We start from the raw sequence: 15,987 nt of genomic DNA on the forward strand, positions 1-15,987 counted from the left end.
TGACTGAGTGTATGGAACGGGAGAGATGGAATAGGCACAGAAAAAAGAGGAAGAGTAAAGAATTAGAAGACTAATACAGGCTATATTACAAGAAATGGGTTACAATCCGTAGTTTTTGGCAATGACTGCCTTCCACCCCAAATGGAATTGTTTTGTTTTGCAGATATAGATTTTTTTTTTAATGAAAGCACTCTCAAAGATCCAGAGGTGCTACTTCTGTGTCTGTAGAGATGGAGAAGACACACTGTAGTAGGCCAGGAAACAGCCCACAAGTTACTCATGTCCCTTCCTATTGCATTATGGTGCTCAAGGAGTGACCTTCTCCTTGAAATTGCTGATCCCTGGATATGAATCACATTTTTTTTTCCAGTCAAAGCACATAAAAAAACCTCTGAAACCATTAAACAGCAAACAAATTCTAATGATATTGTGTCATTCCTTTGCAGCCACTAAATGAAAACAAAGAGCTCTTCTATCAGCCCACATGTCCTTCTGTAGCTGCTGCGCTGGTGTACTATAAACATGTACACAAAAAAAAAATCCCATCTGAAGAAAATAGGTGCCTGCTTCACTACGGGACACAATGCCAAACACTAAATACCACAGTTGGTAAAATTCTCCGTTCAGAAAGGAATGTCACTAAAAATCTCCACCAGAAAGATGACTTGGCTCCAAACTAACATACCACCCAAAGAAAATGTGTGACTAAAATCATGTTTTTCCTCTTATTTCTCTGATATTTATTTCTCAATCTTCTGTAGCTCATCTGACCTATGGCATCATAAAGGTTGACAGCTTTTGGGTTTAAGGGTATCTGTATTTAGGACAAGACCAAACCATGGGCATTCTCACCCTTCACCAAAATATAAAATCTCCTTACACAGAGTCTTAAACAAAGGCTCTTCATTTCTTTGTAAAGAAAAACCTGACTGGGGACAAGCTGGATATGAAAGGAAGGGCTCTGAGGGCAAAAAGGAGAAGCTGGAATAATTCTTCTTTATTTCCTCAGAGGGAAATGCTCTCTGAGGTGATTTTCCTCTCCTTTTAAATTCCCTCTAAGTCTCATGTTCCTCCACATACACTGAAGCATCTTCTTGCTCCTCTCAACTGTGCTTATGTGACCTCAACACACACCAGAGAACCCACATGAGGCTCACTGATGAAGAGTCAAAGAGCCCTGCTCTAAAACCCTCACTATCAAACCACCTCACACAGGTTTGGCTTCTTTTATGTCAGAATGACCTGAGGAACCCATTAAATTGATAGTTAGATTACTAATGGTTTAGGAATGTCACTTTCCCACCAACTAGGCAGCTCAATTTACAAAAAACTAGTACATGAATGACACACTTTGGAATTTTAGTAATTATTAATCCTTGACCTGTTCAAAGTGCTGTACAAACATTAACCATCTAATCCTCAGAATAAACATGCACTTCAAGTAACAAAAATCCCACCCTGAAAGCCCACAGCACAAAAACAAATAACTGACCATGCCACCTGAAAAGGCAATCTCACCTCTCCTGCAGAGGGAAAAACCAGTGATAAATACAGTACTGAGTGCTGGGCCCCTGAAAGTCACTAACAAAATCCCTATACAGATACAAAGGCAAGATTCCCAAATCACAATCTTATGCTGGTGCTATATTTTAGCTCCTGATGTCTTTCCCATTAAACTCTGCAGGTGGTAGCCTGCAGAGACACAAGAAGTCTAGGACAAAAAAAAAAAAGAACAGCAACAAGGAACCAAATACATAATTACAAGAAACACTGTCAAAAGATGATTTGAAAAGCCCATTTTTGAGCTTACAGACAATACCTTGGTGGCACGTATTTGCCTGTGAAGGTCAGTTAGTTGCTGGATTTTGTATTCTAGTTCTGAAATCTGGGCTTGAAGCCATGTCCAACGGCTGCCAATTCTAGCTCTGTCTGCAAGCCACTTCCATTCAGAAGTATAGCTGCTGTAAAGACAAAATGCTGGTTAGTCCAAAAATAAAGATAACCACATTTGCACAAGAACATTTTTGACAGCTGCTCTGCCTCATGTTGCAAGCATCTCAGTTGCTTTCAGAAGATATCTGATTATATCCATCCAGTTTCACATCAGCTTATTTCTGTAGCAACAAAACCTGCCCAAACCAGCGTAGTCCATGCTCACTGGCTATTCCCACACTAAGCTAGTTTTTTGTTCCGGATTATAAAACTCAGAGCTGGATAAACTACCAAACTATATCAGTTAAGGCTGATTACAGATGTGTAAAGAATTCCAGTAACTTCACCAGCAAGAATCCAAAGTCTTACACCATACTTCCTCCCACAAGCTTTCACAAATATTGTTTGCTAACTACTGGAATCTAATAAAACATCATGCAGCAATGACCAGCTAGATATCAGGTCACTGCCCAAAAAAACCCAACCAAGTAGTCTAAATTTCTTTTATTCAAGCTTTTTTATAAATATTTGTGTCAGTTTAGTTTAGTCAGATCACTCTTACTACTATTTAAAATAGATGCTTTTTGCAATACAAAAAAATATGCCTCCTGGTACTTGACATTGTGAACACCTTAATTTTATTATGCTAAATTCATCACTGGTATCAGCAAATATTACTCAACCTACATATTAAACAAATGAATGAGGAAACCATACCATGCAACACACAATCTTAATATTCAATAAGTTTAAGCAACACAGACAAGACAATGCAGTATTTTAGTATGTAACTTCCACCATTAACTGAGTTCATTTATTTATAGAAAGCAACTGGTGGCTTTTTTCCCCAGTGAAGCTGTCAAGTAGTTTGCCACAGCCGACTTAAAAAATTGTAAAAACAAAAATCAAACTTGTAGAAAAGAAGTGCTTTTCCTCAAGTTATTGGGATAATGACTGGATCTAGATCCCTGATGACACTACTGTAACTTCTGCCCATGCAGAATACATCATCTCCTGTTCCCCAGGCAATGAAGGGCACTGAAGTATCACAAAAGAGACAAGAAATAGCAGATGCCAAATGAACTGGCATAGGAACATAATACAAGTGTAATTGTTTTGTGCAGAATTTTGTGTCAACCATCTCAACAACAAAGAAAGATAATACAGCAGAAGATGTGAGACATGTCCTGGAGAGTAGGGAATCATCAAATCTGATAATCTTAACATTTTCAAGGCTAATATTATAAAACACAATATAACTCAATATTTCAGAACCTTCAGTCTAGTTTAGCTATCATAAAGAGTGAGGATAGAAACTGTCTCTGGTAGGTCACCTCTAAAATACATAATCTTCTCTCTTTTTAACATAAATTATCCTCCCATGTAATTTATCACCAGTTTAAACTCTCTCATACACAGAAAAAAATGAACATATGAAATTATGGTGACTGAAACATCCTATTTAAATACAAACTACGAGGAAGAAATCTGGGTTACTATCAAAAAGAAACTCAAAGAACTCTGTAAATACGTATGATAATAAATTACTTGTATTTTACATATTCTACTAGCAATTTTCTCCTAGAAAAAAGGCATATGAAATAATCTTGTGAAAATCTATTTTTCTAACCTCTTTTTATTTCTCTTTGTCTTCCCATTATTACCAGCAAAAAGTAAAATTCCCAATTAGTTATGCTTTAACTAGGTCTTCCTGACAAGGATTTCTCTGGGATTGACAGCTTTTGCATGTTTGTGCTCCTGAAAGTCATAAAATACACTCTGCTGGGAAAGGGAGGCAATCTGAATTCCAAGTTTTTAATTAAATGTGTTCACACAAGCATGGTGGCTGGAATAGTTAAGACTTGTCTCAGGACCCTGGTCTGGCAAAAAAAGCTAGTCCTAAGAAAGAGATGCTTAATGAGTCTATAAAAATCCCTTAGTTAATAATTTTAACCAAAAAAAAAAGTTAAAGAGGAATAAAGAGGATAAGGGAGAAAAACCCAACTGGAGTACTGAGGTGTTTATTTCTGCTCCTTTCTCAAAAGGTAATTGAGGAAATGAACAATGAAATCCCACAAACCAGGACATGGTAAAAAGAAAGCTGAGGTGAAAGGAAATAAATCACAGCGACAGATTCACCTCCCAAACTAGATCCAACAGTCTGGGGAGAAGGGTGAGCTACTCTCAAACAGACTGAGGAGGAGAGGGAAGGAAGTGAGAAGAAAAGTAAGGTGTCCTGTACACAGCTGGGAAACAAGAACAGAGTGGAAAGGGTCAGAACTGGCCTTATGCCACCTACACTGCATGAAATCAGTGGGGCATAAGGGAATCCACAACCAGTAACAAACCACAGCTGACAGCAGAAGGAATGTTAAATGCTGTAACCTCTGTATGTTACCGTCTTACACATAAACAAGAATCCTCTGCAAAGTTACATCACAAGTTATTTTTCAAAAATGGTTGCATTTCTTTTTCCACTTAGACATAGTATTTAATCTTGAATTAATTGCATTCACTGGTAAACATATTAAGTACATTTTAGCTTCATTCCAAAACACTATGCAGGTATTTCTTAAGGCTTTGAATTCTATCAGATAATTTAAATAACAGCATTTAATTACAGTGTGTAACAATGTCCTTAGGCCCCTCTCTAAGGAAAGGTTTCCACCAAACTAAGCACAAACATTTTATGCTCGGGCCAAAGGAAGCAATTTTAGTTTCTGTGTCTCTCCAGGCTGTCCCATGCCCAGTGCCAAAGACTTGGGCAGCTACACAGTAACATGGATTAGAGAGCTGCTCCTGGTTCATTTTAATTTTAGGAGCAGCATGACTGAAGCAAGTTTAAGTTTAGATCTCTTTCCCAGTTTTGATGTGTTGCGCACAGGGTAAGAGACAGAAGCATTGCTTAGCTCTGTTCCCCTCCCTGTCACTCCTATTTGTTTGATCTTGTATTATTTTTAACCACCTTTTCCTCTAAGCCTATTTCTCTACAAATCTTTTAGTAAAGCTTGTAACTCCTGAGGAAGATAAAATCACTGTGAGCTATCCTCACACTCCTTTGTGTTCGCACACAAAGTAGTACGGTCGCTCAAGTGACAAATGATAACCTATTTCTGCAACAAAAAAAATCCTAAACCGACCGTGAAACAAAACCCAAACCTACCCCCAAACCTGGGTAAATTAAATCTCTTCCTGCTAGACAGTAAAGTTGAACATTCACTCGGTAAAGGAAGTTGCTTCAAGGTGGCTTCAGAGAATTCATTAACTCTGCAAACCCAGAGAAGAAAAAAAAACCAAGCACAGTTACAAAAATAACCAGGCCTGTCACCAGAGGAGGAAGTCAGAAGCAGGTGCTAAAGTAGAAGCTCCTGCTCCTGTTTTCTGTTGGGAATGAGACAAGAAAAAAGATGTTTCTGTCTGTCCCACTTCCCGTGTGCTCCCTTTGCAAAATATCTTTGCTTGATTTCTGTGCTTTTGACTCTAAGATCATACACCTTCATCAGGAATTCTAAAATCTTTCTTCTGCTAGCGACTCAGTATAAACCATGTTACACTGGTAAAGTTTCTCATGTTCAGTACTGTAGTACAGTGGAATATTACATTTGCATATAAACTTACTGCTCTTGCAATGACTCTAAATCTGCAGATGACCTCCTACATTCATCCAGAACTATTAGAATTGGAAGAGAACACATCAGCAATGCTGATTTTGTATCAATAAAACATCTCATTTAAATTGCCCTAAGAAAACATGCTGGAATTGCATTGGGGGCAACTTGTTGCCATGCAAAATACCTGCCTGCATTTCTATTTTGGTTGGACTGCAAGTCAATCCTGCACAACTTACAAGAGAAGGAAAGAAAAGAAATGCAGCAGAACAAACGAGGCACAACGAGCATAAGACAAATGCAAAGTATGATCAAAAATATAGCTGGGAGCAGATGTTCAGGCTGTACTAGGGCATCCCAAAGTAGGGGAAAGAGTTCGGCTGGGGATCATCAGCAACAGCAGAGGCAGTGTAAGTATTTCATGCTACTTGCTTCTGCAGAGACTGAAGAGGCAAGTAAAGAGCACTAAGTAGTGCTACTGCAGGCAGTACTGCTGCTGGGACTGCAGGAAGTTTCAGCCATGACCTAAGGACAGAATGCACAGATGAACCCCTTAGCACTCTCACCTTCCCTCAAAGAGAAGTACTGAGAACAAGCCATGTTTTTACATAACCAAATCAACACTGCAGAACACAACAGGACTCTCAGAAGTATTTCCAGTGCCTCCATTGTGTTTTGGGTTTGATTTATGTTTTCCCAATAGCTAAGATCAGCTTGTCCCAAAAAACAAATGCAGGCAAACTAGCTGAGCCAAAAAGGGAGCAGCTAACCCAGATAATACTGCTGCACTACACACACTGCTGGCTGGGGCTTGTGCGTAGGTTTGGGGTTTTTTTGGTTATAGGAGACAAGAAGAGGTGGAATTTAAACCTCAGAGGCATATTTCATTTTTATAAACAAACAAAACAATAAGCCTGAAAACCGTTCATAAATGATGGAGAAACTCAGTGGTGTTTAAAATGCACAAAACACACAGAACCTGGAATTGACAGTAAGTATCCAGGAAGGTTGGTTCAAGCAGGTATGATGAGCACAGGAAGGAGTATTTTAGAGTGTGCAGCCCTGTGACCATGGCAGGATTCTCCACAAGCCATCTCATATGCTGAAAATTAAAGCAAACTAAAGCCTTCCACCTTTGTAACTCCCAGTGAGAAGAAGCACCATGCCCTGCCATGACATGCCTGCAGGGACAATGGCAGGATGCTTCCTGCTAAACAGGAAAGGAGCGTGCTTGCAACAGACCCACGTCAAAACTCAAAAAACCATTTCACAACCCATGACACTGTCACCTTTCAAAAGGCTTTAAAAACACCATCATTTTCAAGTAACAATACTCTTAAAAGCACACAAGCCAGAGAGCAAGGCACTCACATGATGTGGGTGGGAAAAAAATCCTCCAATTCCAAAATTCTTCATTAAATATAAGAAAGGCAGTTGTTCCTGACATCCCCTCATGGCATTTCTGCACAGTCTCTCAAGGTGGGGTATTTTACTCTTTCTGCTAGGTGATGTTCCCTTTGGTTTATTTAATCCACATTGTTCTGGCATCCAGTTTTCAGATGATATCTCTAAAGTGACCTCCACCATCCCTGCTGGTTCATCCCCTCTCACTGGGCTAACAGAAGCCTATTGCCAATCACATAGAGTGAAGTATTTGGGAGCAAGGAGCAGCTCATAAATCAGAGTGACCCTAGCCTCAGGATAAAGAGCTGATCACCCCCCTTAGTGGGAGTCACTAAAAACAATGGCTGAAGTTTATTGTTTTTATGAAGGACTGATCTCCAGAAACTGAAAAGCAAGAAGAAATCAGAAGGTTCTCCAGTCTTAATTCCATCCAGACATCGTATGACTCACCATGAACTTCATGAAACATTGGGAAAAAATCACTCATCCCCCAATTCTCTGGGGAAGCTCACCCAGTTGTATAAAAATACAAAATACTCCCCACACAGCACTCTATCACAAATGCTCCACAGCACACTAGTGTGGTGGGGGTCCCTCCAGGACTGGAGCTGACAGGCTGTGAACTTCCTCAGCTGCCCCTCATTTTTCACCACCATGACACTCAGTTCTCTGACTCCACATGGTAAAGCCCAAAAAGCAACTGTCCTGAATACAAGTATTTTCTTGCAAGCCACTAATGTGGGCCCAGGGCTTCTGATACCTTTGGTCAACATGGTGGAGAAATTCAACACATCCATTTTTCTTCTCTCTGCAGACACTGACAGTAAATAAGACATTACCTACAAAGACTAGATTATAAAAAATATTCAAATTAGGTGAATTCAGATATGCCTGTATTTTAGATAACCTTATCTTGATTTTAGTCATGAGATAAAAGTGTGTGCCCACTCCCAACCAAGCCTCCAACACTTGTAATAGCTGAACAAATATGTCCAACTATTAAATGACCCGTAAATGCTTTCTCAAGGACTAATTCTTCCAGAACACCTACATAATGTTTGTTTTCAGAATGAACTAACTTCAGTTGCTGTTGAAGCATTAATTCCCCTGGATCAGTTAACTGTTAAACCCCTAATAAACACATAACTAAAAAAACCAGTGTGTGCTGTTTTATGAATGCAATCTCTTCTATGCATTCCTCAGCACAAAAAAGATTAAACCCAAACCGTAGTGATTTTGGCCGACCAACAGAATTATGGTTGATCTACATTACACTAAAAACCACTATTTACTGTGGCAGTTCACTCTCAGCCTTTGCTCACACCTTGCAGAGCAGTGTGCTGCTGTTTTGGAACAACCAACACCAAACCAAGCTATGCACTACTCCCCACCCCACTCCTACTCCAAAAAATCAATCAAAGGAATTTCTCTGGTGCTCAAAATTAGCTTGCAATCTTTGTGAAGATCTGCAGCTAGGTCATTCTTCTGGATCCTACCAGGTTGCTACCGTATCCTTTGGTGTTTAACAGGAATTTTTACCTGGCAGACATTTTCCTCTGAAACACCACACAGCTTCCCAAAACATGGGTTATAGTTCTCCCTATCATCTACAGACATCAGCAACTGCTTATTACAATTACAATTTCTGGCATGCATGCCTGGTCCCACCATCTCTGACACACTGAGGCCATTCAATATTTTCAGAATTGCATCCAATAATGCATGTTGGTACCAACACATAACACACACCTTATCCTCCCTAACAAAAAACCTGTACCCAGCACTTCTGCTACACCATCAGACCTGAGGAATTTATGCAGTGACACCTGAAATTATCAACCACAGCTGTGATTTTTCTCTTGAAGAGAAAATTTATGGGGGAAAAAAATTAAGTAGCAAGGAATTAAGTAGCAATGGAATAAAATTTTTACATCTTCCACAAAATGAGAAGGGACAGTGGGGAGGATAAAAGAGAAAAATCAATATTCAGAGAAAAAAGGCTGCAGGAGAAAACTTGAAATAGGAAAAGGGGAAGTCTCTGTGCTTAGATACCCTAGAAAGGGAAGGCTTTCAGAAGAATTTCACTGGTGCACTCCATATGCTCCCTATTTGACAGGAAAATCACATCTTCCAAACTGATGAGATGCCACAGACAGTATTTGCCTGCTCCAGGGCTCCTGCAAAGGATCACACTACTGCTGCTGTTCTATATTAGACTGAACTGTTACACTTGCACTGAATTGTTAACTCAATTTGGGGACAGAATAGTTTAAAAATTCAGCTTCTTAAAGGATCTGTTAGAGTGCTGAATATTTCCAATGGCTGGCTTCACAAGCTGGTAGGTGCTCTTCACCTCCAGCTCTGTTTACATAATTCTTTAGGGCTGAGTTAATTATAAAAGGCCAAATGGGTTAGGGAAGGTGGAGTCAGCCACAATATTAACTGCCCAGAAGGAAAAACCTGCAGAAGGTAAACAACCTGCAGCATTTCCTCTTAATAAAAAAAAAAAAAAATCAAAAAAACCCAACCCAACATGCTGAATATTGAGTATCTGCCAATGGCTTTGATATAAATATTTTAATATTAATTTTTAAGGTTCTACTGTCTGCTCCAGCACCCCAACAGGCTGTACATCAGTTCAACATGAAGCAGAGAAGCAGGTAGTGCTAAAATGCAGAGAAAGAAACTTCAAGAACAGCAGGGCTGCCTAGAAACAAGCTTCTCTTCTTGCCTTTGAAATGGCACAACATCAATAGATTAACACAAAACACCAAGAACACAGGCCTAGAAATTCTCCCTAAGTATTACACAACTGCCCTTCAAAAAGAAACCAACTATTTTCTGTACATCTGTAGCCCGTTCTCAACATAAGGCAGAACTTAATACTCCTTTCAAGACCTGTGCAAATGGAACTTTATGACAGCACACAAGCAGCATATCAGTGCTGTCCAGCCACTGAAGCTTATTCCAAAATTTGTATGTATATTCTGAAAAGGAAAAGATGGGTATGGTATTCATATCAGCTCCAATTCCATCTTATAAGGTGGTGTATGTGTATATATATATATATATATATATATATATATATATATATATATATATATATACACACACATATATATATATATATATATATATACATGTATGCATATATAGTACCAGATTCCAATGTAAAATCTGTAAGAACCATATTCTTTTTGAGACATTTTGGATAATTAACAGTTGAAGCTGGAAGGCTCATGCCAGATGAAAAAAACACTGAAAATCAGCAGCAGGCTTTTGGGAGCGGAGGGGTTGCAGCCCTACAGAGCAGGACAGGAGGGGCTGTGCTAGGTGGGGAATCCAGGACAGAGAAATCAGGTGAGACACAGCAGGAGCAGCAGCAAAGGCACCACCACACACTGATGTCCATGTCCCCTACATTCAGCAAGGGCTGGGGAACATAATGAATGTATGTTTGAACAGTTTGGAATCTGGGTGTTTTCAGGAGCCTGGGATTGAATTTCACTGAGTTTTTCTGCTGCTCAGTCTACCCCTTGGGCTGGGAATAAAGGGAGTTTATATTACATATATTCAAACATGGACCTTCAGGTTTATTTGTTTTTCCAAGAGCAGAATCAGTAACTAGAAGTTTGCTAACTGAAAATTGAATTGATTTAAATTCCCCAGCAGAAAACTTCTTTTAACTCACAAGAGCTAGGCAAAGTGTGTGGATGAAAATAAAATAATTTACAGCTGTTTCAGTAAAAAAAGAGCACAGGTCAATATATTTAAATCCAGCATCTAACATCACATTCCTAACCCATATTTAGCAGTATGAATGAAACCCTGTTACAGGAGAGCATTCCTATTTTGGGAAGTCTTTATGCACACTTTTTACTTCATGTGAAAAGGAAAGCACTTAAATTATTTCCTGTATCAGGGGCCCATGTATGCTGATTTTCAAAGGCACTGAGTGTATCCCTTTGAAGTAGATTCTCACTAAATCAGTGTTAGCTGTAAACCAAAATAACATTGTCCTTGCTTTACAAGAAGTTATAAAGACAGTTCATTGTTGTTTGTAAGCAAGTATTTTAATTAAAACAAACACATTTCTCAGCTTAGTGAAAGAAAAAAGCTAGCCATAAAACACTGATTAATCAGCACTTGACATCAAGCACCAAATTCTTCTTGTCTCCAATTTAATTAAGCATACAAGGTTATATATGCACACACATGTGCCTGCTCATTAGATTTTGCTATTCTACTACACTATCTTGACTGTGTATTAAAAATTTATTAAGAAGAGTAATGCCAAGTTTTTATTTAGTATGAATTCAACACCCATCTACCTTAAAAGAGTTGAGATTCCCAGCTCCAAGTTTCCCTTGCAGGTTAAAACCTGTCAAACCTTCTGCCTTTCACTAAAACCTTTCAGTCTGCCTTCAGCAGCTGCAAAAATATTAATGTAATTACAGGTTAGAAATCAGGATCCCCACTCACAGGAGCATTGCTCTGGTATTGTGAGAACAAAGTCCTGCTCAACAGCAAGTTTTTATTGCTGCACATGAGATCTCTAAAGCAAAACAGTAAATGCATGTGGGGCCCTGAAGAAGTTATTAATTCATCTTATGGAAACCCAACCAAGTGAGGTTAAATATATTCTGAGATCATATATGTATCCTGAGAGTTAAAACAGAAGGTAATGTAAAGCTATCTTTTCTTTCATTCTCCTCCCACATCCCAGTGATAGGAGCCAAGAACTGAGAAAATTGAATTCTTGAAAAAGCAACATATAAAACATTCTTAAATCAGCATATTATTTGCACCAATGAATTTATACTTATTCAAAAGCCCTCATAGTAATCTTCCATGCAAATAAGACATTTCCTGGACTTGTAAACTAAAAAGGTGTTAAAACCAGGAAACAAGTGGGATTTGTGCCTAAGAGCAGCATTTTGTCCTGGCAGACTCTCTTCCTCCCCTTCCCAAACTCATAATTCAGTTCTCATGAAGTGAAGGCATGAAGTGAAATTACAGCTCAGTGTGGAAAATTAGGACCTGACCTTGCAAAAACAAACAGCTTCCCTTTATAACGTGGCTCCAAGACCTGCAATAAACCCTGTCCCTTAAGCAGTGCCATGTATAGCCAGGCCCACAGAACTGCATTGATGTTGCTCCGTTAGCCACAAGAAAAAAATGCTAGGAAAAATGGAAAATAATCTAGAACAAACAGATTAAATCTGGAGATACTAGTCATAATGTTTTCTTCCTTCCTGTATTTTCTCTGCTTAATGCTCCCCTCCCCATCACATGTTTGTACTAAAAGCAGATTTCCCATCTTCTCTTTCCAACTAGCAATCTAAGGGGCAAAAAAATAAAGGAGAAAAAAAAAAGAGAAAGATTTACTATCTCTTCACATTCATTATAAAAGTTTCCAGGCACAACAAATCCTGTGGGCATGGAAAAATATAACAGTGCCTCTTCGTCAGGCTTGAGGTTGCTGGAGGATAATCAGTAAAACATGTCTTTCAGAAATCAGAGGGAAAGGCATGAAAACATTTCAGAGGGAAAATCCCACCAAACGACGCAAAAGGATTGTATTTGGACAGAGAAAGGAGAACTGGGAAAACAAGGCACAGGATTTGTCATGAGTGCAAAGTGCTACTTATTTTGCAGAAAAATCTACTGCAAGCAGGTTTTCTGTCTAATTGATTAGAGGCATGTACTACTGTTTGATGGAGTGAGCAGCTGTTTCTTCAAAGAACCGCAGTGATGTGTTTGATTCTGGAAGATCGCATATGTAGTGTACACAGAAGAAAAACTCTGCACTCTGCAACTTTAAAGGTTTCCCAAACGACTACCTGAGCATCAGAGCTCTTTGTGGTACATTGTATTTCCTAATACATCAGGAATAGACAACAAATACATCAGTAAGAATGAGGAGTTGGCCTAGCAGGATACACACTGCTGCCAGAGTGGAGCTGTATTATTGAAAAACCTTTGAGCTCACATCATCATCCAATTCACCTTGTTTGAAATCTATAACTATTTCTATGTATAATCTTTCATCTTCAGGAACCACAAAGATCAACAAGTTTCAAGTAAATCCAGCTGGTGAAATGTTGTCTGTGTTGCAAATCAAGTGTTAGTTATGAATCCCTAAAGGAATTACTCACGGTCAGCTTTGTGTTGCCTTCCTTGGGTACCCTGCTCTGGTTTCTAACACCTAACACTGAGCCAGAGAGCAGCACCTAAAAGCTGCCTTTGAGAAACTACAGAGAAGGACTACCACATCCCCTGAGAGAATTCCCTATGCCCAAAAGAAGGAACGGCCTAAAATACAACAAAAAGTACTGCTGGAAATGTGGTGCTATGAAAACTGACAGGTTAGAGACATTCATGAGCTGACAGGAGTAGCAAAATGACAAAGGTCCTGAAGACAGCCAATTGTTTTTTCATATTTCTTTTTAGTAGACTCTCAAAAGAATAAAATATGTTTTGATTAAACTCTTGAAATGAGATGAGCCTTTCCAATTACTCTAGGAGCTAGAGAAGTTTGTTAAGTACTGTGAATTGCCTCCACCAGCAGACCAAGGATCTCTCTCTTGTCTTGAGGACAGAATGTATGTAATGCAGGAACAACGGTTTAAATATCTTACAACAGCTATTTGCAACTGAACAACAAAGGTATTGAAATAGATGGATAGAGACAATCTTACTTGAGCCACAAAGCACTGAGATACAGCTCAGAAGAGCTTATGTCAATACTCATTGGGAAAAACTCTTTTCAGGATAATGAGAATGAACAGGTTCAAAAGGCTAAAAATAACTCCAGGTTTGTTATGTAGCATGAGGAATTGGAGCTGGAATCAACTTCTCCCTCCTGATGGGAAACAGACTGTTCTCATGCAGACATGGTAACTGCAGGTTCCTCCCTGCCTTGCACATTGGATTGATACCTCCTCCCCCCACAAAAAGAATGAGAAACACCACAGTCACAACAGTGATCAGTCACCAGCGTGATTATACCCTCAAATTAAATGCAATCAGTACACTGAGCTATGGGCAGAACCAAAACATTCTTTCCATTCATCACTATATTATTTGAACTTACAGTAACTGCAGTTAAATATTATGAAGATTATCACAGAGGAGTCTGGAATAAAAGCCCTCACTATGAAAATTAAAAATGTCCATACAGGTGAGGAAATGAGTATTGTCTCACCTACATGATCCCATTGTTTCTGGAAAGCACTTTAGAGCCAATTCCCAAGGAGAGAAAGGCAATTCAAAGCATGTAAATCCACTCAGCAGAAATAAAAATGGATATTAACTTTGTTTCTTTTGTCCAGATGAAAGGCAATCCAGAAGGCCTTAAAGTGGCAAGGAAACAGCAACTCTCACCAGCTGAACTGGTGAATAACTGATTTATCTTTGTTACCTCCAAGAAAAAGGGCAGCATTTTAGCCACAAAGGCAAATCTTAGGCTTGGAGAAATAAGAAAAATATTCTGAGCTGAAGATAATGATAATTTCAAATAAGAGACAGCCTGTCTCACTGCATGTTAATTCAAGCACTGCCTCAGCCTAGGCACACAGACAAGACTTTTGCTTAATTCAGGCAGTACTTTTAACTCTGAGCTTGCTGGCCCAGCAGCACACCTCAAACTCCAGTGATTCCCTCCCTGCCAATGCGGCAAGGCTGCTGTTGCTGCTGAACAACTGCTCATCAGCAGGAACATAAAGAAAGGGAGAAGAATAAACAACCCAAAATAAAAGGCCACACTGAGTCAGACCACAGATCATCTTACCCAGTTCGGCTGCCTCCCAGCAATAGCTGAGATAACAATGCTACACCAGTGCAGGCATGGAGGCAGCAGCGCTTCTCCGGCAATATGAACATTTCCTCAGCTCCCAGCAAGAGCAGCTTGGGGATTTCCTGAGCCAAAGGCGACGGGTTTGCACTTAATAATCCTCTGTGGATATTTTCATCGGTGCAACAAAGTAAACTGAGTAAGCCTTAAGTGGAAAGATAACTGCCAAAAGCCACAAGAAGGAGCAAAGGTAAAGGACTGGCAGGGGGAGTTAGAAATTCAAGTGCCCCTAGCAGGAAGAAAAAAAGAAAACCATCACACAAAACTTTGGTCCAAGTTTTACATTATCCACTGCTGTTCAAGAATCAAGAACTTCTCAAGAGTTTTCTTTTTCAGTTCCTGTAATCACAAGAGAAGATTCCTAGAACAAAGATATTAGAAGTTCAATATTTCAGTTAGAAGAATGTGGATTCTCCTATGCTGGGGAGAGCCCAAATGATGTTTATTATTAAAATATTTCAAAAGAATAATTATTTTGCAAACTCAAATATTTAAGGTATTTCTAACTTAGTTGGCAAGCCATTATGCTTTGGCTGGACTTCAGCATAGTATTTACCATTCTGACAACACGTAAAAAAAATGAAAACATTTTCTCCTCTGTTTTTCAGACCTACAGAGCTCAGCATAACACAGCAGATTTGATACAGCCTTGCTAGACTGAAACTATAAATATGTAACAGGGCAAAGCTCTTCCAGTTTCAGAAGCTTACTTGGTTTCTTCTGAGCATTATGCTTTTCAGGGAGCAGAATGGGAAGTAAGTGTTTTTAAGTATTTTTTAATTTATTTTTTCAAAACACTCTCTAACAGCAGAAGGTAAAGGGAAAGACCAGTAAACACAAACCCTGTCCTGACTATCTACAGGAGCCCATGAGAAATGTGGGTATGATGAAGTTCCCACCAAGCTGCTGCATTTGTGTGCAGCTCTCTTCTGTGTATCACAGTCCTGACTATTATATCCCAACAAACCTTAAGACATGGTCTCCAGCTTTGGGAAGAGGAAAGCAGCTGTCCTTTCACTGCTTTCTAAAGTTTCTTGACTGAAGAGATTGTGTTAACAGTGTAGCAGTAGAGAGGTTAAAAAAAAGGAAAAAAATATTATACCATTATCTGAGAGCAATTTTACTATCTCCTCTTACCCAATATTGATTTGCAATTTGTATTGACAGGATTCCTGCCAACTTAAGACA

The 15,987-nt window shown here is 39.1% G+C and overlaps 1 protein-coding gene across 7 annotated transcripts in view; it reads right to left on the reverse strand.

The window, feature by feature from the left end:
- KANSL1L (KAT8 regulatory NSL complex subunit 1 like) overlaps nt 1-15,987 on the reverse strand; it is a 63,072-nt gene that overhangs the window by 38,813 nt on the left and 8,272 nt on the right. For 6 of the 7 annotated variants that reach the window (XR_005257641.1, XM_038143449.1, XM_038143450.1 and 3 more), the window contains one exon: nt 1,820-1,961. Coding sequence is in view for 6 of the 7 variants with exons in the window: in XM_038143449.1 (XP_037999377.1) it covers nt 1,820-1,961 (142 nt within the window). In the remaining variant the exon portion in view is untranslated. The remainder of the gene's footprint in view (nt 1-1,819; nt 1,962-15,987) is intronic. The other variant, XM_038143447.1, reaches the window with a different exon arrangement.

The sequence above is a fragment of the Motacilla alba genome, chromosome 7 (assembly GCF_015832195.1).
Source record: "Motacilla alba alba isolate MOTALB_02 chromosome 7, Motacilla_alba_V1.0_pri, whole genome shotgun sequence".
NCBI lineage: Eukaryota > Metazoa > Chordata > Aves > Passeriformes > Motacillidae > Motacilla > Motacilla alba.